General features: G+C 43.1%; 1 protein-coding gene and 1 long non-coding RNA gene across 4 annotated transcripts; one reads left to right on the forward strand and one right to left on the reverse strand.

Annotated features, from left to right (window-relative positions):
• Positions 1–5,692: 5,692 nt before the first annotated feature.
• Positions 5,693–15,022, reverse strand: LOC139226362 (uncharacterized). 3 transcript variants are annotated; one of them, XR_011587246.1, is made up of 4 exons: positions 14,802–15,022; positions 14,360–14,615; positions 9,766–9,895; positions 5,693–7,635 (listed from the first exon to the last, which is right to left on the reverse strand). It is a non-coding gene; the product is annotated as an uncharacterized lncRNA (long non-coding RNA). The 3 variants fall into 3 exon arrangements; XR_011587248.1 differs by having other exon boundaries at positions 5,693–7,729; XR_011587247.1 differs by having other exon boundaries at positions 5,693–7,932.
• Positions 15,023–15,209: 187 nt separating this feature from the next.
• LOC139226361 (dynein light chain 2, cytoplasmic) lies at positions 15,210–19,184 on the forward strand. Its single transcript, XM_070857059.1, has 3 exons — positions 15,210–15,297; positions 16,591–16,727; positions 17,841–19,184. The coding sequence occupies exons 2-3, from the start codon at positions 16,596–16,598 to the stop codon at positions 17,976–17,978; spliced, it is 270 nt and encodes an 89-aa protein (XP_070713160.1). The 5' UTR covers positions 15,210–15,297; positions 16,591–16,595; the 3' UTR covers positions 17,979–19,184.
• Positions 19,185–21,415: the final 2,231 nt, after the last annotated feature.

The raw sequence follows: 21,415 nt of genomic DNA on the forward strand, positions 1-21,415 counted from the left end.
ACTCATCAGCCTGGCATCTTTCCATCATGCCACCTTTCCAGCAACAACAACTTGTATTTATATAGCACCTTTAATGTAGTAACATGTCCCGAGGCGCTCACAGGTGTATTAAGACAAATAAAATTTACGTCAAGCCATATAAGGAGAAATTATGCCGGATGACCAAAAGCTTGGTCAAAGAGGTAGGTTTTAAGGGAGTGCGTTAAAAGGAGGAAAGAGAAGTTGAGAAGTTAAGGGAGGCAATTCCAGAGCTTAAAGCCTAGGAAACAGAAGGCACGGCCTCCGATGGTTGAGTGATTATAATCAGGGATGCTCAAAAGTGCAGAATTAGAGGAGCGCAGACATCTTGGGGGTTGTGGGGCTGGAGGAGATTACAGAGATAGGGAGGGGCGAGGCCATGGAGGGAGTTGAAAACAAGGATGAGAATTTTTAAAATTGAGTTGCTTAACCGGGAGCCAATGTAGGTCAGTGAGCACAGGGGGTGATGGGCAAGCAGGACTCGGTGCACCACAAGCAGCCGAGTTTTGGATGACCTCAAGTTGACGTAGGGTCGAACTTGGGAGGCCAGCCAGGAGTGCGTTGGAATAGTCAAGTCTAGAGGTAACAAAGGCATGGATGAGGGTTTCAGCAGCAAATGAGCTGAGGCAAAGGTGGAGCCGGCAGTGTTACGGAGGTGGAAATAGGCGGTCTTAGTTATGCCGTGGATATGTGGTCGGAAGTTCATTTCAGGGTCAAATATGACACTAAAGTTGCGAACAGTGTGGTTCAGCCTCTGACAGATGTTAGGGAGAGGGATGGAGTCAGTGGGAGGACTGAAGGCAATGGCTTGATTTCACTGTGAAATTGCTGAAGGGCTCGTCTAGGCGAGGGGTGCCTTGAGGGACAGGGTTGTCTATACCTCTTTAGAGTGTAGTCAAAGCCGTGCGTTGTTAGAAAGAGTAACAACATTTTATTAAGCATACAAACAAGTTAAACTTACAAGAGTTGCAGGAGCCAGTGCTGAGCTCAACGAGGCTGCAGCCCAAAATACACAGCCACACACATACAGAGCACATAGAAAGTCACATTCAAGACACGTGACCATGACACAGACACCACACATGTACAGCAAATGAGTGTTCTGCGTCACATGGGGGAATTTAATTCCTGACTACCTCCTACTTTCTCCTACTACCTCCTCTTTCGTCGAGAAGGTGCCTGGCTGGAAGACTGTGACCATCACTTTCATGCCCTGATGTTTTTATTTGATGTATTATTGCTGCCAAATAAACATTTCTTGTTTCAAAGAGTTAAATCTTTATTTAAATTGCTCAAAGTTTGCCAAAATGTTCTCACACTTTCTAAAAGTTTACATTCATTTAACTCAAGTTTCCAGTGATTCATAACATTTATCATTGTTGATCAAAGGTATATTCTTGTAAATAGCTGTTCAAATTTCTAAAAGGGAGTTTAACATTGCAACAAAACATTGTAATAAAAAAAAGTTTCTCAGAGTCTAGCTAACAATTATTTCAAATTTCTAAGCTTGGTTTAACTTTTTCAGGCAACATTTGTATTTATTTGTAACAATTTGCACTTAAAAGTTATGAAACATTCTGTAATAAAACAGACTTTGAAGTTAGAGAGCTATGTCTAACCTTTCTTCTGGTTGTCTTTCTGTCTTGCAGATGAGATGTTAAACTGAGGCCCCGTCTGCTCTCTCTCAGGTAGGTGGACATAAAAGATCCCATGGCACTATTTCGAAGAAGAGCAGGGGAGTTATCACCGGTGTCCTGGCCAATATTTATCCCTCAATCAACATAACAAAAACAGATTATCTGGTCATTATCACATTGCTGATTGTGGGAGCTTGCTTGAGTGCAAATTGGCTGCCGCGTTTCCCACATTACCACAGTAACTACACTCCAAAAGTACTTCATTGGCTGTAAAACTCAGACGTCCGGTGGTCATAAAAGGCACTATATAAATCCAAGTATTTTTATTTCTTTCACATGACCTGTGTGTGGACACTCACTGGGTAAAAGCCCACGCCCTGCCCTCTCGAGATGATACCTCCTGCGGTCGTACCATGTCCCTTGGCTCTCGCAGCCCCTAGATCTTCTCCTTCGATTGCCAATAGCTGCGCAGGGCGCAGACACGACTATCCTCACTGCCCTATCTGGGGAGTATTGGAGAACATCGCCTGACTTGTCCAAGCAACTGTTCAGCATCCCAATAGTCCTCTCAACGACCTGCCTGGTGGATGCATGTACCCGAATGTACCTCTCCTCCACTTTGTTCTGTGGGACGTGACACAGCAGCAAGAGTGTAAGCCTCGTCACCGAGGATCCATCTTCCACTTGGCCCCCAGCCCAGAGCATGCGGGTGATGACTCATCATCATAGGCAGTCCCTCGGAATCGAGGAAGACATGCTTCCACTCTTAGCACGAGTCCTGAGGTGGCTGAACAGTCCAATACGAGAACCACATTCCCTGTCACAGGTTGGGACAGACAGTCGTTGAGGGAAATGGTGGGTGGGACTGGTTTGCCGCATGCTCTTTCCGCTGATTGCGCTTGATTTAGGCATGCTCTTGGCGATGAGACTTCGAGACCCAGATGCACTTCCTCCACTTGGGGCGATCTTTGGCCAGGGACTCCCAGGTGTCGGTGGGGATGTTGCACTTTATCAGGGAGGCTTTGAGGGTGTCCTTGTAATGTTTCCTCTGCCCACCTTTGGCTCGCTTGCCGTGAAGGAGTTCAGAGTAGAGCGCTTGCTTTGGGAGCCTCGTGTCTGGCATGCGAACAATGTGGCCCGCCCAACGGAACTGATCAAGTGTGGTCAGTGCTTCGATGCTGGGGATGTTGGCCTGGATGAGGACGCTAACGTTGGTGCATCTGTCCTCCCAGGGGATTTGTAGGATCTTTCGGAGATATTGTTGGTGGTATTTCTCCAGCGACTTGAGGTGTCTACTGTACATGGTCCATGTCTGAGCCATACAGGAGGGTGGGTATTACTACAGTGATGACTAAGTTGCACACAATGAATGCATCATGACAGGCACTGGCAGGCTACCGGTTCATGTACAAGATGTGCAGTCAGGCGTTGAGGGCAGTGGAAGCCCCTTCTGTTCATGTAAATTTGTATGTTCTGAAGTGCCTCATTTGCTCCATCGATCGCACCCAACACTCTGGGGAAGTCAGCAATCCTGTAGAAACTTAATACCCTCTGCCTTTACTCCACTGCGGACATTCCAAATCTAAGGAACTCCCCAGCTCTGCGGAACAGGGCGTCAGTCATACATCAATACAGGCCCTCACTGCCCCTTGACTAATGCTGCACAGGTCCCATAAAAGTTCAGGTCTGTCGTCACCTTCATTTATACACTGAAGGCTCTGCTGCATGTGGACTGGGGCTTTAAGTCATCGCTGAGAGTTGGCCGATAGCCTCCTTTATAAAGTGCAGTCGGTGCACATTCATTTACTCTTAAATTTAAATCTATTCAATTTACCTCCGTAACATTGCCCGCCTCTGACCCTACTTCAGCTCTTCTGCTGCTGAAACCCTCATTCATGCCTTTTTAGCCTCTAGATTTGACTACTCCAACTCACTCCTGGCTGGCCTCCCACATTCTACCCTACGTAAACTTGGTCATCCAAAACTCAGCAGCCCGTGTCCTAACTCGCACCAAGTCCTGCTCACCTATCGCTCCTGTGCTCGCTGATCTACATTAGCTCCCGGTTAAACAATACCTCGATTTGAAAATTCTCATCCTGGTTTACAAATCACATAGCCTTGCCCGTTCCTAGCTCTAATCTCTTTCAGCCTCACAAGATGTCTGCGCTCCTCAAATTCTGCCCTCTTGAATATCCCTCATTATAACTGCTCAACCATCGCTGAAGGCACGGCCACCAGTTTGGGCCCCAAGCTCTGAAACTCCCTTCCTAAACCTCTCCGCCTCTCCTTAAAACCTACCTCTTTAACCAACTTTTGGTCATCTGCCTTAATTTCTTCTTTTGTGGCTTGGTGTCAAGTTTATCTGTTTTGTCTTGTAACACTGCTGTGAAGCACCTTGGGACATTTTCCCACGTTAAAAGTGCATTATAAATAAAAGTTATTATTTACTCAGATCTCTTGGCACTTCAGTTGAGGCCTATACACTCTACAGGCCGGGTTTGTGTGTGTTGGCTGCTGTCTCTGCTTGTGGGCCTCCTGTCTCTGGTTCTCTTCCACCTCCTCCTCCATTATAATATAAAAGCAGAGGTAGATGTCATGTATCCAGACATGTTTACTGCTTGTGCTATTACATATGATGTGCCACCAGAGGGCACCACTGTGGGAAACTTGTACACCAGCTGTATGGTCACTAAGGTGTGTCACCAGAGGGCACTGCAGTGGGAGACTTGTAGGTTACCTGTACAGGTGTGCCTGGCCTAGTATAAAAGGCAGGCCACCAGGTGTGATCCTCACTCTGGAGTTATATTAAATGGACTAAGGTCACTATAGTTCAAGTGCAATACACTGCCTCATGGAGTCATTATCAGAGCATCCAAAGACACAACAGTGGAGCCATTTTTTTTTTTGATAGCAATCTTTTAGGCAGTGTGTTTGCTTTTTGCCCCAAATGCACGCGACTCTGGGTGCAGATATTCAGGAAATTCAAGGCTAAGTTACGATTTCACTACACTTAGAGCATTGTAGAAATCTTTGCCTCAGAAATTGATTGTCGGCTGATGTGAAACAGCACCTTCAGAGACAACAGTGTGACCTTGACAATTTCTGGACTTTGAAAGGTTTTTCCGTGTCTACTGAAGGAAGTTATTGCAGGCGAATGGAACACTTTCCACGCTGCACATTTTCCATTTCAATTACTCCCAGGTCTCAGAACAACGGCTCCTACTCACCTGTCTGACAAGATTCCCTCCTTCACATCAGACAGCCAGCCCATAGCTTAATAGAAGGGCAAATTTGGGGCAGTTGGTGCCATGCCTGCATCTACTAGGAAGTGCATTGGGATTTTCCAAGCTCATTTTCACATAGGACCTTTGCAGCCAGTGCACAAAGGACAGAGTCACCTGGATGGGATGGATTTTGAACCGGCACATGATAGGCCAGTGTCTAATCCACTTGCAATTTCTTGATTCACACACACTGGATAACCAAGAAATATATTGGAATGCTTTGTTTGCCTCGTGTGGACATATATTTTCAAGCCCTCATTTAAAATCATTTTCCATCCATGACTTCTGCCCTTATGGCAGCCACTGCTTAATGATATACAGAAAGCTGAAACTAATCATTTGATCATTTTTATGCTCCAAGTAGTGATGAGGACAATAATTCAACGTCAGGGTTCTACTGACCTCCATAAACTGCGCAAACTTTGCTTTGGTGATCTATAATGTCATCAGCTTGAGTTACTTCTTTGTTATGCACTGGCAGATATCTGTTAATCTATTTATTACATGTATTTGTTGATTCATATAAAAACATCAAGGAAATCTTCTCCCCATATAGTTTAAACGGACTTTGTTATCCCTATTTTCTATGTTTCTATATCGGATGACATGAAAGGACCGGTTGTATTATCAGTTTATATCTATTAGATTCGAGATATTAACTGTTATTTTATTCCTTTCAAGAGCACATGAAAATAAAAAGACTTGCATTTATATAGCGCCTTTCACGACATCACAAAGAGTTTTATAGTCAATTTAGTCATTTTGAAATGTCATCACTTCTAATGAAGGAAAAACAGCAGCCAATTTGTGCACAGCAAGCTCCCACAATGTGATAATGACCAGATAATCTGCATTAGTGATGTTGGTTGAGGGATAAATATGCACTAGGGCACCAAGGACAACTCTCCTGCTCTTCTTCGAAATAGTGCCGTGGGATTTTTTTGCATCCACCCGAGAGAGCAGACCGACACTGCCTTGGCCTTGGTTTGACATCTCATCCAAAAGACGGCACCTCCGACAGCACTACACTGGAGTGTCAGCCTGGATTTTTGTGCTCAAGTCCCTGGAGTGGGACTTGAACCCACAACCTTCTGACTCAGAGGCGAGGGTGCTACCAACTGACCACAGCAGACACTGTAGAGGAAAGTGGTAGTATAACTCTGGAGTCAGGTGAATAATCTGACTTCTGAGCATACTAAAGCAAGCGATGTAGCTCCATCTGTAACATGGAGCTTCAAAACGCATTGCAGTTCAAACCTAATGGTGAACGACAGCACACACCAGGAGCACAGGTCGGGAAAGTGGGAGCCTGTAGTGCCTCATGTTCCATCCTTTTAAGTTAATGGATAGAAGATCAAGCAGTGTGGGTCAGTGTGTTCCTGACCAGTGCTGCCTGAACACACTCTCATATTAGGAAGTAACCACTCGGAGTGGTGCTGTGTGCATGCATTCAAGTATGTGCGTGCAGAGCTTCTTTGTTGCTAAGTCCAGTGTAAGATGCAGTCAGTGTCCTAAATTGGGTCTGCCAGCTGTACACCGCTCTCTCCAGTTAATGGCCTCAGATAGGCAGCTGAAGTATGACTACAGTCCGAATGAATAAAAACTAAAAGTCCAACAAAGTCTTGTATTTATATAGCACCTTTTACATTCTCAACGTGCCTTCAAGATATCTCAAAATGTTCCACACCCATGAAATTACTTTTTAATGTGTCGTCACTGTTGTTATACAGACAAACGCAGCGGCCAATTTTGCACCCAGCAAGGCCCCAACAAACAGCAAATGAGATAAATGATAAACGAATCGGTTTGTGATGGTGTTGGTTGAGGGATAAATGTAGCACCAAACCATCACAGGTCGGGTGTGTAAGAGCTGGAGCAAGCCACTGCAGCTTCCAGCGTGAGCCGCTCCAAACGTGCGACGGCTTCGAGGTGGGTGACTGGGTGATGTCATCAGGGCCCAGGTCGCTGTTTGGAGCGTGAGCAGAAGCATCGGCTGGGCCCTGGAAAAACAGAGGAGCGGGAAGGTTGTGGCGGACCTGTGATGAGTGATCAGGGCGGAGGAGCGATGAGGGATCGTGGCTGAGATTTGGTGGGTGATCGTAGCGGAGGGCCAGCGAGTGTGTTTGTGGCGGGGGAGCGGCGAGTATGGAAGCAAGTCATCCTTGTTCGAGGGACCGCCTATGATGATGATGAACTGTAGCTGAGGACACTGGGAAAACTCCCCATCATTGATTAACACTATGGGATTTTAAAAATTCACCTAAACAGGCAAATGGGGCCTTGGTTTTACATCTCAACTGAAAGACAGCACCTCTGACAATGCAACATTTCTTTAAAACTGCATTGAAGATCCAGAGACATTTTCAATCAATGTCCATTGCACTGACTCTATTCAGTGTTATTTTATTTTTTTTGCCCACATTAAGCTTTACACTAAATTCAGATTATGTCATTGTTACTAATTCAAATCCATTACCTTACGGCAAAAGTACCAACATCAAATATTTGCATTTCAGTCATCGATTACAATTGCTTGCAAGAAACTGTTGTAGAATTTTTTTTCTCTTAATATCAGTTCAATAACTTTATCCAGTGAGCAGCAGACGACACAGATCAAGAGGTCACAGGTTCGCTCCCTGGAGTTAGCTGGTCTCAGTAGGATGATGGTAGGGTTGGTACAGTAGGCCACAGCATTCCTGGGTTAGAGTGGAAAATCAGCCATTGTCTGATGGTCGTTGTGGTAAGTATACATGTATAGACATCAGGGGTTACGATCAGGCGTGACTGTAGCTTCACATGGGCAAATGAGTAGAACATGGAGTCATTCATGGGATGCAGGCATCGCTGACAAGGTCAGCATTTATTACCCATCGTTAACTACCCTTGAGCCGCTGCAGTCTGTGAGGGGAAGGTGCTCCGACAGTGCTATTAGGGAGGGAGCTCCAGGATTTGGACCCAGTGATGGTGAAGTAGCACAATGGATAGCAAGCTGGCTACAAAATAAATGGGAAAGTGGTTACTCAGACTGACAAAAGGTGGGAAGTGTGGTTACACCAGGATCAGTGCTGTCTGGGACCACCATTGTTCACCATTTACAAACAATTTGGAATCAGAAGTACAATTTCAAAATTTGCAGATGATACCAAATTGGGGTGTCATTAATACAGCTGAGAACTGAGGGCATTAATATATTTGCAGAATGGCCATGTAAATGGCAAATTAACTTCAATATGGATAAGTGGGAGGTGGTACATTTTGGTAAAAAGAATAAGGAGGGCTACATACTCCTTGGAAAATAAGTCTCTAAATGGGATAAAGGAACAGAGGGATCTAGGGGTACAGATATACAAATTAAAAGTAATGATGCAGGTTAATACAGCCTTAAGAAAAGCAAACAAGACTTACATTTATATAGCACCTTTCATGACCACTGGATGTCTCAAAGGGCTTTGAAGTACTTTGAGTGTTGTCACTGTTGTAATGTGGGGAACACGACAGCCAATTTGTGCACAGCAAATCCCACAAACAGCAATGTGATAATGACCAGATAATCTGTTTTGTTATATTGATTGAGGGATAAATATTGGCCCGGACACTGGGGATAACTCCCCTGCTCCTCTTCAAAATAGAGCCATGGGATCTTTTACGTCCACCTGAGAGAGCAGACAGGGCCTCGGTTTAACGTCTCATCCGAAAGATGGCACCCGACAGTGCAGCGCTCCCTCAGCGCTGTACTGGAGTGTCAGCCTAGATTTATATGCTCAAGTCCCTGGAGTGGGACTTGAACCCACAACCTTCTGACTCAGGAGGCAAGGGTGCTACCCACTGAGCCACAGCTGACACAAAGAACAGGGGTTCATTTCTAGTGGGATAAAATTGAAAAGCAGAGAAGTTATTTCAAGCTTGTACAGAACCTTGGTTGGACCACATGGAGTATTGTGAATAGTTCCAGTCTCCAGATTATAAAAAAAAGGATAGACACTGGAGAGTGTGCAATAAAGATTGACTAGAATGATACCAGAATTGAGTGGGTATACCCATCAGGAAAGATTGAACAAGCTGGGGATCTTTTCTCTAGAAAAGACAAGACTGAGAGGTGACCTGATAGAGGTGTGCAAGATTATGAAAGGGTTTGATGGATTAGACGTAGAGCAGATGTTTCCACGTGGGCAAGACCAGAATGAGGGTACATAAATAAAAGATAGTCACTAATAAATCCAATAGGGAATTCAGGAGAAATTTCTTTACCCAGAGAGTGGTTAGAATATGGAACTCACTACCACAGGGAGTAGTTGAGGCAAATAGCAAAGATGCATTTAAGGGGAAGCCTTTAAAACACACGAGGGAGAAAGGAATAGAAGGATATGCTGATAGGGGGAGATGAGGAAGGGTGGGAGGAGGCTCATGTGGAGCATAAACATCAGCATGGATCTACTGGGCCGAATGTCCTATTTGTATGCTGAGAGTACTTAATAGCCTGTCAAGATTCACTGTCTAGACTTTAGAGACCAGGGGAGTTCTCCCCAAAGTCCTGGTCAACCTTTATCCCTCAACTAACATTACAACAGTGATTACACTTCAAAAGTACATAATTAGCTGTGAAGTGCTTTGGGACATCCTGAAGTAGTGAAAGGCAAGTCTTTCTTTCTCACATAAATAATGACCATTTGAGTGAGGTAACAGAAGATGGTTAGTGTGCATGGAGCCAAATCGTACCCCAATGTCTTAGAGAGGGAAACAATTGATGAACTACGCCTATTTTTTTTTCCCCCCACATAGCTGTTGAGGATTCTGATATTCCCCATTCACACCTCATCCAGACTCACCTTTTGTTTCTTTACTTGACCCATTACCGTGTCCTTTCACCGTGAACCATCATCCCTTTTGTCTTTTAATCACTCTCGTCTTCCATCTTACCACAGACCTCCCTTCGGATACAGAGAGCGGGAGAATCGGCTAAGAGGAGCAGATATTCCAAAAGAGCAGCAAATGCAATGAGTGATGTCACAGGACGGCAGGTAGGTAATTGGTTGGTGAGTACTTTTTTTTTTTTTAAGTCTCTAACCTAAGAAACTGTAAATTGCTATAACTTTATTATTGTTAAACTAGATAACCCAATGAAGTAATGAAACTAAAATAATTGATCAAATTAATTAATTAAATTAAATAAATAGGAGGGTTAGATAAATATGGCAGGGCAGGTGGTGTGCCGTAACAGCAGCATGTGGGAGTTTGTGGAGAGTATCGTGATTCCAAGCAACCACATCTGCAGTAAATGTCTGCAGCTCGAGGAATTTGGCTCAGAACTGTTGAGCTGGAGTACGAGGTGCAGACATTGCGGGGCATCAGGGAGGGGAAGAGTTACCTGGACACTTGTTCCAGGAGGCAGTCATACCCCTTAGGTCAAGTAGTCTTTAGAGTTTGTCAATGAACAGAAGAACATAAGAAATAGGAGCAGGAGTCGGTCATACGGCCCCTTGAGCCTGCTCCGCCATTTAATACAATCATGGCTGATCCGATCATGGACTCAGCCCATGCCCACTCCCCATAACCCCTTAATCCCTTATCGGTTAAGAAACTGTCTATCTCGGTCTTAAATGGTCAAGGACAGGAGGGTGTGACTGTGGGTGAGGTAGGTATGGGGATCCAGGATGTAGTGATGGAGGAGCCTCAGCACTGGACCTTGTCTAACAGGTATGAAGTACTTGCTTCCATTATGGATAAGGAAAAGGAATACAGGGAAGTTGTGCAAACTGACCACGGCACCATGGTACAGGAGGCCATTCAAGTGGGGGAGTAAAAAGGAATGTGGTAGTGGTAGGTGACAGTGTAGTCAGGGGGATAGATTCTGTTCTCTGCAACTGTGACTGGGCGTTCCGACGGTTGTGTTGCCTCCCCGGTGCCAGGGTTAAGGATATGTCCTCGAGAAGAACTTGGAGTGGGGAAAGAGGGAGCTGTTCCATTGGAACGGGCTCCACTTACACCGAGCTGGAACCAGTGTCCTGGCGAAATGAATAACTAGGGCAGTAGACCTGGCTTTAAACTAATGGAGGGGTAGGAGGTTTCAGAAAAGAGTAAATTTAAAAACAGCAAGAGAAATGTCAAGGTTCTAGAGAAGAGTAAAGTTTTGGGTAAAAATAAGCAGAGTTGGTCAGGAAGGGAGAGAGAAAGTAACAACAGTAATAAAGGCATCAGTGACTAAGGTGACATCAGGGAAGAAAAGAAATGTCAAATCTAAAAAGGCACTATATCTGAATGCGCAAAGCATTCACAACAAAATAGATTAATTAATAGCACAGATAGAAATCAATAGGTTTGATCTAATAGCCATTACAGAGACGTGGTTGCAAAGTGGCCAAGGTTGGGAACTAAATATTCCAGGATACTTAACTTTTAGAAAAGATAGGCAAAATGGAAAAGGAGGAAGGGAACCCCTGATAATAAAGATGGGATAAAGACATTAGAGTGAAAGGATCTTATCTCTGAAAATCAAGTACTAGAATCAGTTTGGGGGTGGGGGGGGTGGTGGGGAGCTACGAAACAGCAAGGGGCAGAAAACATTGGTGGGAGTTGTTTATCAGCCTCCAAATAGTTGTAATGCAGGGCAGAGAATAAATCAGGAAATTAGAAACACATTAATAAGGGGGGGGGGGGGTATAGTAATCATGGGGGACTTTAATCTACATATAAACTGGGCAAACCAAATTTGCAGTAATAGTGTAGAGGACAAATTCATGGAATGTATACAAGATGGTTTTCTAGATCGGTGTGTTGAGGAACCAACTAGGGAACAGGCTATTTTAGATCTAGTATTGTGCAATGGGAACATTAATTAATAAGCTTGTAGTAAAAGGGATCTTTGGGGGAAAGAGTGACCATAATATGATAGAATTTTATATGGAGTTTGAAAGTGATTTAGTTAAATGTGAAACCAGGGTCTTAAATCTAAACAAAGCAAACTATGTAGGTATGAGGGGCAAGTTGGCTGAGGTAGATTGGGAAACTACATTAAAAAAGGTATGACACTAGACAAGTAATAGATAGCATTTAAGAGAATTAATACATAATGTACAACAAATATACATTCCTTTAAGGCACAACCCCCTCCCCACCCCCAGAAAAATGGTCCAACCATGGCCAACGAGAGAAGTTAAAAATAGTATTAGTTCAAAGGAAGAGGCTTATAATGCTGCCAAAAGAGTAATAAGCCTGCAGATTGGGAGGATTTTAGAATTCAGCAAAGAGGGACCAAGAAATTGAGAAAGGGAAAATAGAATGAGTAAACTAGCAAGAGACATAAAAACCAGACTGTAAAAGCTTCTATAGGTATGTAAAAAGGAAAAGATTCGTGAAAGTAAATATGGGTCCCTAACAGACAGACAGAAAAAAATTATAATGGGGAAGAAGAAGAAGAAATGGCAAAGAAATTAAACAAATACTTTGTATGTGTCTTCACGGAAGACAAAAAACTTGCTGGAAATAATGGAGAAGCAAGGGTCTAGCAAGAATGAGGAACTGAAAGAAATTATTAGTAAGAAAATGGTACTGGAGAAATTAATGGGACTGAAAGCCAATAAATCCCCTGGACCTGATGGCCCACATCCTAGGGTTTTGAAAGAGGTGGCTATAGAAATAGTGGATGCATTGGTTGTCATCTTCCAAAATTCCATAAATTCTAGAATGGTTTCCACAAATTGGAAGGTAGCTAATGTAACCCTGCTATTTAAGAAAAGGAGGGAGAGAAAACAGGGAACTACAGACCAATTAGCCTGACATCAGCAGTAGGGAAAATGCACAAATCTATTATTAAGGATGTGGTAACAGGGCACTTAGAAAAGAATAATAGGATTGGGCAGAGTCACCACAGATTTATGAAAGGGAAATCATGTTTGACAAATCCGTTAGAGTTTTTGAGGTTATAACTAGCAGAATAGGTATGGGGGAAACCAGTGGATGTGGTGCATTTGGATTTTCAGAAGGCATTTGATAAAGGTGCCACACAAGAGGTAATTAAACAAAATTAGGGCTCATGGAATTGGAGGTAATATATTAGCACGGATTGAGGATTGGTTAACGGACAGAAAACAGAGAGTAGGAATAAATGGGACATTCAGGTTGGCAGGTTGTAACTAGTGGGGTATTGCAAGAATCGGTGCTTGGGGCTCAGCCATTCACAGTATATATCAACAATTTGGATGAGGGGGATCAAATGTAATATATCCAAGTTTGCTGATGATACAAAGCTAGGTGGGAATGTAAGTTATGAGGAGATGCAAAGAGGCTTCAAGGGGATATAGACAGGCTGAGTGGGCAAGAACATGGCAAATGGAATACAATGTGGAGAACTGTGAAGTTATCCACTTTGGTAGGAAAAATAGAAAAGCTGGAGTATTTTTTTTTTAAATGGCGAGAGATTGGGAAATGTTGATGTTCAGAGTGACCTGGGTGTCCTTGTACACAAATCACAAAGTTAACATGCAGGTACAGCAAGCAATTAAGAAAGCAAATTACAAGAGGATTTGAGTATAAGAGTAAAGATGTCTTACTGCAATTATATCAGGCCCTGGTGAGACCACACCTGGAGTATTGTGTACAGTTTTGGTCTCCTTACCCAAGGAAGGATATACTTGCCATAGAGGGAGTACAATGAAGGTTCACCAGACTGATTCCTGGGATGGGAAGATTGTCCTATGAGGAGAGATTGAGTAGACTAGGCCTATATTCTCTGAAGTTCAGAAGAATGGAGAGGTGAACTCATTGAAACATATACATTTTTTTTTAAAACAGGGCTTGACAGGGTAGATGCAGGGAGGATGTTTCCCCTGGCTGGAGAGTCTAGAACCAGGGGTCACCATCTCAGAATAAGGAGTTGGCAATTTAGGACAGAGATGAGGAGAAATTCTTCACGGAGAGTTGTGAATCTTTGGAATTCTCTACCCCAGAGGGCTGCGGAGGCTCAGGTGTTGAGTATATTCAAGACAGAGATCGATAGATTTTTGGATATTAAGGGAATCAAGGGATATGGGGATAGTGCAGGAAAGTGGAGTGGGGGTAGAAGAACAGCCGTGATCATATTGAATGGTACCCCGAATGGCATACTCCTGCTCCTATTTCTTATGTTCTTTCCTCCCCTCCCCTCCTTGCCTTTGCACTAATGTAAAAATCTGTTACATCTCTAACTTTCTCCAGTTCTAAGGAAGGGTCATCGACCTGAAAGGTTAACTCTGTTTCTCTCTCCACAGATACTGCTGCGTATTTCCAGCATGTTCTGTTTTCATTTTAGATTTAAAATAATGGGTTGGGGGACATTTGTGGAATTGTGAATCTATTTCCACCACCACCCCCACCCCCACACTAAACAGAAATTGATTTCGGGAAATCAAATGAAAGGGGAAATACTGGCGAGTGGAATTTCATTACCTCACTTGCAAGGATTCAGCTGTTCGTTTCACACGGCGCCGCTCGTTGTAGAACCCATCCAACAACTGGCATTAACAAAACGATCACACAGTTAGTTCCCTCGCTGCAGAGCTCTTAAAGCGACACGAGCGGTGCTGCCACACGTCCAACCTCAGCTGATGTCACCAAGTGTTGCAGGCTCCTATTGCTGCTGGCAATTGCCTGTTTAAAGTCCAGCATGTGCCCCCTTTTATTAAAGGGGCACAACAAATAAAGACTGTAACGGAACAAAGACAAATTATTAAAAGGAAACGTCACAAATTAAATTAAACATTCTATGCGGGCAGGAGACGGGGGTGATGATATACTCCAGCCCCAAGTGTTGCCGACCTCTCGCTGAACCAATTTATTTAATTGGTTACCAGTAGACTAAGCACAACAACTCAAGGAAAGAAAGACTTGCATTTATATAGCGCCTTTCCTGACCACCGGACGTCCCAAAGTGCTTTAACAGCCAATGAAGTACTTTTGTAATGTGAGAAAGAAACATTTGGATATATTACAAAAAAAAATCAGAATTTTTGAAACCAAACAAAAATCACTTTGCCCCAAAGCATTTTACTTTCTGTGATTTTTTTTTCCTGGTGTGTTACAACATTGGCGATTCAATTTCATGTGCAGTTTCCCCTGGATCTCATTGCATTGTGGGATGAAATAAGATGTGGGAGCACTTCGGCAAGGGGAAATTGCACGGATCGCAAGGGCCAGCCTGCTCTCAGCCAATGGAGGCGGCAGGCGGCTCAGCCATTGCGGAGGGACGGGGCGGTATTTCAAGAAGGCAGGGAGGGGTGTCACCCAACAGCAGATTGCATCGGTGGAAAGCGGCTACGGGGGAAAAAGAGAGAGGAAAAAAAATACAAGAGCTTCGCTGGAGAGATTGGCAGATTAGTACCGGGAAGGTAGATCATCTCCCGCAAGGCATATAATATATATATATATATATATAATATATAGTGTGTATGTGTGTTTCATAATTTCCTGGTGTTTAAAAGACATTCTATTCAGTAACATCACGATTTACCTTAAAATGACCTAAGCTGTGTTTTGTGTTGTAAAGAGGCTGCGTTTCCAAGGTGTCATTGTTAATGCACGTATTGACTGCAGTTTTTTTTCGAATCGGGAGGGGGAAAATAACAGAAATGTCATAATCCTTTTTGTTGGGACGTGTTGGAAACCCGTTATGTTTTAATTATGAAGCCTGTTTCTTGCACTGCGTGAACCTGCAGTACTTGAGGGTTTTTTTTTAATTGGGGGGGGGGGGAAAGAAAGGTGAGAAATAGTATAAATTTGGAATTAGATTAATTAGCATCTCGTGCATTAGCATTTCAAGTGCATGATCAGACCGATTTAAGATTTAAATCCTGATTTGTAGATTATTTTATTCTGGAAAATAGGAAAGCGGGTTAAAGGGGGATGGTTTTGGTCCTCTGCAGAAATGAGGGCTCCACCTTCAAATCCAATAGACCAATCTCCACAGAATTCTGTCGCCGTTTGATCGAACGCGTGCACCTTTTTAGATAACCATGACCCTTCTAGAGGAGCAAGGGATTGCCACAAGCAATCCTGGAATGCAATGCAGTACCTTTTTTTAAAAAAAAAATGTCCCTCTCTCCTGGCCTGTCCTACCCTAAGTGATGTACCCACTCTGTGTGTGTGTGTGTGTGTGTGTGTGCATTTTCGTCTCTTTTCCCCCATGTCAGTAAAATCTGCATTGAGGCGCTCTCCTGCTATTTGTGACTCGTGCAATAAAATTTGGCGTTGGCTTTCTAGAGGTCCCGGAACTGCAATGTTTTCTTTGCAAGCCATTGTCAGCCTTTTTTTTTTAAATTGCAAATGGAGGTTCTCGCGTCTTGCGTGAGTGATGGGGAGGGGGCGCTGTATATTGCTGCTCATCTGGACGGATGAGTTGCATCTGTGCAGAGTGCTTGGCGCTTCTCTCCTTCTTTTTTGTTTTAGTAACCAGGAGCAGGAAGTTTTGGAAAGGGGTCTCTGCGTCTGGTCGTCATCGAGGATTAATGTTGGAAGTTCAACAACGAATCCAGTCTTATCACTTTTTTTTGTGTTTTGAAGACTAGTACAGCATCCACAGTTCTGTACCGTGTATGTTCTATCCTTGATGTGGAAGCACTGTGTTTTAGTCACGGTGTCTTCGCTTTTTTTCTTTTTTCTTTCCCCCCACCCCCCCGTGACAGGCACCATGTCCGACAGGAAGGCTGTAATCAAAAATGCTGACATGTCTGAAGATATGCAGCAAGATGCGGTAGACTGTGCAACTCAAGCGATGGAGAAATACAACATTGAAAAGGACATCGCTGCCTTTATCAAAAAGGTACATTGCAGTTCACCCGTAGTCTATTTTAACAGACCGTTTCTGATGGCTAGGTAATCGGTATGTTGGTTGCTAAAGCTGTAGAACTATACACCACTACCCATTTTTTTAAATGCAATATTGTCCCATATTCTATTACAATGCAACACCTGGTGTTCTCATTGCACCTACTTTGCGTTCCGTGTTTTTTTTTGTATCCATGCAACATGTGGGTCCTTGAAGACTTTAAAGGAAACTGACTTTTTGGTACCCCAAGCTATAAAAGACCAGACTCGTTTCTGTTAACTTACAAGAACCATGACTGGCATGTCTGGGCTTTTGCAGATACTTGGTAAACATTGTGCAGCTATTGAAGCCCTTGTCCGCCCTATCTAGGACCAAACAACACTTTTTTAAAAAAAAAATGGTTTCAAGGTCCCAAGTGAAATGATTCACAACTAGAAATATTGCCACCACAGTAATGCTGTTGTAACCAGAGTGCTGCTGTCCTCCAAGGAATGTAGGGCACATTTGCATGGTCTTGGTTTATGGCTACAAAATCACCTTGAATTATGTATATGCTTGGGTGGATGGGGTCTTAAAATGCCCAAAGCCTGGAGTTTGAGTTCTCAGTGGGTGGAAGGGAAAGAGATAATCTTGGTGGTCTGTTGCAACACTTCTCTGCCCTATTCTCCCACTCCTTTTTGAAGCCACTGGCTCTTGCTAGTTTGGTTCTGTGAGGACTAGCAGCCCACTGGAAACTTGCCCAATAGGTCCATTCTTCATGTCAGCCTAGGTATTGGGTTATTTTACCCTCAACCCCCCACCCCCCCAATTCCAGAGATACTGTGGACAATTGTAGTCTGTCCCCCTACTGACACTCGACCAACTTAATGAGTAGTCAATTCTGGGACCTTCTGGTCTGCATGCCTTTGTACTACACTGGATCCTGTCTTTACCCACTGAACTGTGAGCTTTAGCTGCAGCCATTATATCACTTGTACCTTTTTTAAAATTATTCTGGGTTGAGCTATATTGGTGCATGTAGTTTGGGGTGGGGGGGGGGGGTGGTTGGTGGAAGAGATTGTGTGTAATGGTAAATGTGATTTTGATTTTTTTTTTCTCCCCTTGCAGGAGTTTGACAAGAAATATAATCCAACTTGGCACTGCATTGTTGGCAGAAACTTCGGCAGTTACGTCACGCATGAGACAAAACATTTCATCTATTTTTACCTGGGTCAGGTTGCAATCCTTCTATTCAAGTCTGGCTAAAAAAAGAGGAAGGGGGAAAATGAACTAATGCACTGACAGCTGGAGCCACAGTCCCTTTAATGGCTAAACAGCTGCATGGACTTTATCTTCTGTGTATATGTAGCAGTAAACTTGCTTTAGTTGCCCAAAAGGCTTTTTCTGTTTTTTTTTGTATTGCACTGAAATGGATAAATGCTTAACAGTGGCCTTTAAAAGAATAAACTGGAATGGTTCTACCTGAAGACTGGATTACAGGACCTCTCTACAGAAGCAAGTTTTTTTTTTTCTTTCTGTTCAATTCAGAAACCCAATTCTCTCTCTTCTCCCCCACCCCCACCCCAAACACACACACACACACACACCCTTGCAACAAATTGTTTCTACTTGGAAGAGAGGACAGTTGTACTGCACATACTGGGTGTAAAAGAAATACTTACTGGTTTTCTTTAAAACTGTCTTTTTTAATAGCAGAAAATTGCTAATGCAGTGAATCCCATCAGTAGTTTTTTTTTAATATTTAAAAAGGTAATTGAATTTGAATCACCACTGTTCTGATGAGGCAAAGTAAGACTTCTCTTTTTTTTTTTCTCTTTTTACAAATCCGCTACATAGAAACATGAAATGGCTGGCCTACCAGAATGTTACGAGGATGGTTTGATTGCACCTGTAAGCAGGGCAAAACAAACTTTTTTTTTTCCCTTGTGCTATAATCTGCCAAGAGTGGAGAAACCTTTAAATACTTGTAATTCTGTGCGAGGTCGTATTGTCAAACTAGCAACAGTTGCAGAAGTTGCTCAAACTTGCTCTAAATGTACAGTTGCTACCAGGCAGTTTGTACATTGTCCTAAATGTTTTTTTTTCTGTTTGCATGTTAAGGAAGTTGTTCAAGCTGTCTGTGATGTATTTGTCTTTTTCAAAAAAAAACCCTTCTCTTGATGCATTGCTCCATTTTAAAGGTTCTAAGCTGATCTTCTTTAATATAAGCAAACTATATACTTAAAGGTGCTTATATTGATTTCCAGTCTTCCCAAGTGATGTGTCTCAAACAAATTTCAAATGCTGACAATTTTTTTTGACCCCCCTCCCCTCTCCCCATCCTGATATTTGTATGTACATAGCTTGTGATTAAAGCATGGAGAAGCTTCAATCCTGGTTCATATGTCAATGAGCTAACTGTTAATGTAATTGCCAATAAATGGAAAGTGTCAGACCTCTGTCAGTTATGGACATTGTCTTGATGTTTGGTTTCTTTGACCAATGGTATCTTAAAACTGAGGTTAACCAAATTGGCATTGGGGCTATTTGTCTGCATCAGATTTTGGCCAGTATTTTTTTTTCCTCAAGGGTTACATTTATCCCCTATTGCTATCCTTCCACACACTTTTCAGGACTGTATTAATGCAACCTATGATCTTTAGAGATAATGACTGGTGTAGTTGGATGCCATAGTAGGAATAAGCTCGCCTAGGCTTCCCCTCAACTCTATGCAATGTAGTAGATCACTTGTGTGTCTCTTTTCAGTTAACTCCTACAATTGAACACAAGGGGACCATCAGTTTGCACCTTGATGTTTTGACTACATAAAATTTAGATAACCCCCTGTCTATGTAACATTGTCTCATACACTTCTCAATCGCTTTATATCATCGGTTAATTTTGATCAAGATCTAATGGTGGGTATACACACTCCAATGAATATTAAGGCCTATTTGCTACTAATTGGGTTGAGTTCAGTTTCCACAGGCTCTTTTGTATTAAGCTATGTCTTGATTTATTAACCTGGGATTGTCCTTCGATTTTTAGTTGCCTGACTTATGATCCCATTAGCAAGGCTGTTTATGTAGATGAGGGAGAGCAGTGGATGTAGGGCTGCCCCCTGTGGAACTCTCCTCGTTACTGCTCCCCAATGCACCAGTGTTCATTTAGTGATTTTTCTCAAATTTCAACTTCTCAATTTCATAAACTATTCTGTGAAAGTAATCATTAAGGTCCAATAAATATGCTCAAATACAAATGGAACACAAAGTCTCAGCTTTAGGTCCAATAAAGTCAAGGAAAAATATTGAATATCTACTTCCCCCAACACCCAAACTTCTAAATCACAGCTGACTTTATGTAATTAATAAATGGCACCCTTGCTGGCAATGCCCATAGCCCTAAGAATGGATGAAACTTGGATGATACCACTTTTTTTCCTCCGCTAAGCGGGATTTTATGTGCTATTCCATGTCACCTGAAGTTAGGAGTAGAGGTGCATTGCTGGGGTATCGGAGAAGGAGCTTTGCATGTGGCAATGTAATTTCCATATGCAATATGGGCTTCCTATAGTTTTTAGTTATGAAAATTAAAGTATGTAATTATAGCTAGTTAACATAAATTAAACCTAATTGCAGTGACAATTGTCTTTCCCCTATAATACTGCTGCAAATACCTACAGCACCAGTGGAGTGCCACAACAAAAGCTTTATTTGATGTTGACCTTTTATAAGGGAAAAAAATTGGAGTGAGGCCATTTAGGAGGGAAACCAAGAAGTACATTTTCCACCCAAAGGGCTGAGGCTATTGGGACAATTGTAGCTTTAAAGATTGATAGATTGTTGTTGGGTAAGGATATCCAGGGATATGGAGCTGAGGTACAGATCGTCCATGATCTGATTGAATGGGAGAGCAGGCACGAGAGGCTGAACGGCCTGCTCCTTATGCCCAAATAAAAAGTATTCTTCCATACTGAGGGAAACACGGGTGCAGAATATACACTAAGCGGGGGACTTCAATATTCACTAAGAGTGGTTCATTAGTACCACTGCTGGCCAAGTCTTGAAGGACGTGCTTGTCGGCCTGCATAAGGTGCTGAAGGAATAAATTTGAGTGATAACATGTGAATCGTGAGGACATAGTCCAGTGTAGCCACTGTACTTTGTGAAACAGACTAAGTTCAGATCTTGCTGCCCAAAACTGACCATCCAGTTGTGGACAGTCAGCAGCAGAACTGTTTACCACCACCATTTGTAGTGTAATGGCCTGGCACATCCCTGCTTCTGCTTATCACCAAGACAGGAGATCAATCCTGGTTTAGTGTAGAAGGGCATGCCAGGACTAGTGCCAGGTATACTTAGAATGACCTACCAATCTTGTACAAAGCTCATCCCATCATAGGCAGTCCCTCAAAATCGAGGAAGACTTGCTTCCACTTTAAAAGTGAGTTCTTAGGTGACTGAACAGTCCGATATGGAAGTTACAGTCTGTCACAGGTGGGACACAGTCGTTGAAGGAAAGGGTGGATGGGACTGGTTTGCCGCACGCTCCTTCCGCTGCCTACGCTTGGTTTCTGCATGCTCTCGGCGATGAGACTCGAGGTGCTCAGCGCCCTCCCGGATGCACTTCCTCCACTTAGGGTGGTCTTTGGCCAGGAGCTATCTGCCTGCTAAACACCAAAAACAGCATGCTATAGCCAGAAC

Source organism: Pristiophorus japonicus, chromosome 16, assembly GCF_044704955.1.
Source record: "Pristiophorus japonicus isolate sPriJap1 chromosome 16, sPriJap1.hap1, whole genome shotgun sequence".
Taxonomy (NCBI): domain Eukaryota; kingdom Metazoa; phylum Chordata; class Chondrichthyes; family Pristiophoridae; genus Pristiophorus; species Pristiophorus japonicus.

What these genes read in the sequence shown, in the direction of transcription:
- LOC139226361 (XM_070857059.1), top strand. Translation starts at nt 16,596, where the DNA reads ATGTCCGACAGGAAGGCTGTAATCAAAAATGCTGACATGTCTGAAGAT. An exon ending in TCGCTGCCTTTATCAAAAAG is followed by an intron (nt 16,728 to 17,840) that starts GTACATTGCAGT and finishes CTCCCCTTGCAG; the next exon opens with GAGTTTGACAAGAAATATAA.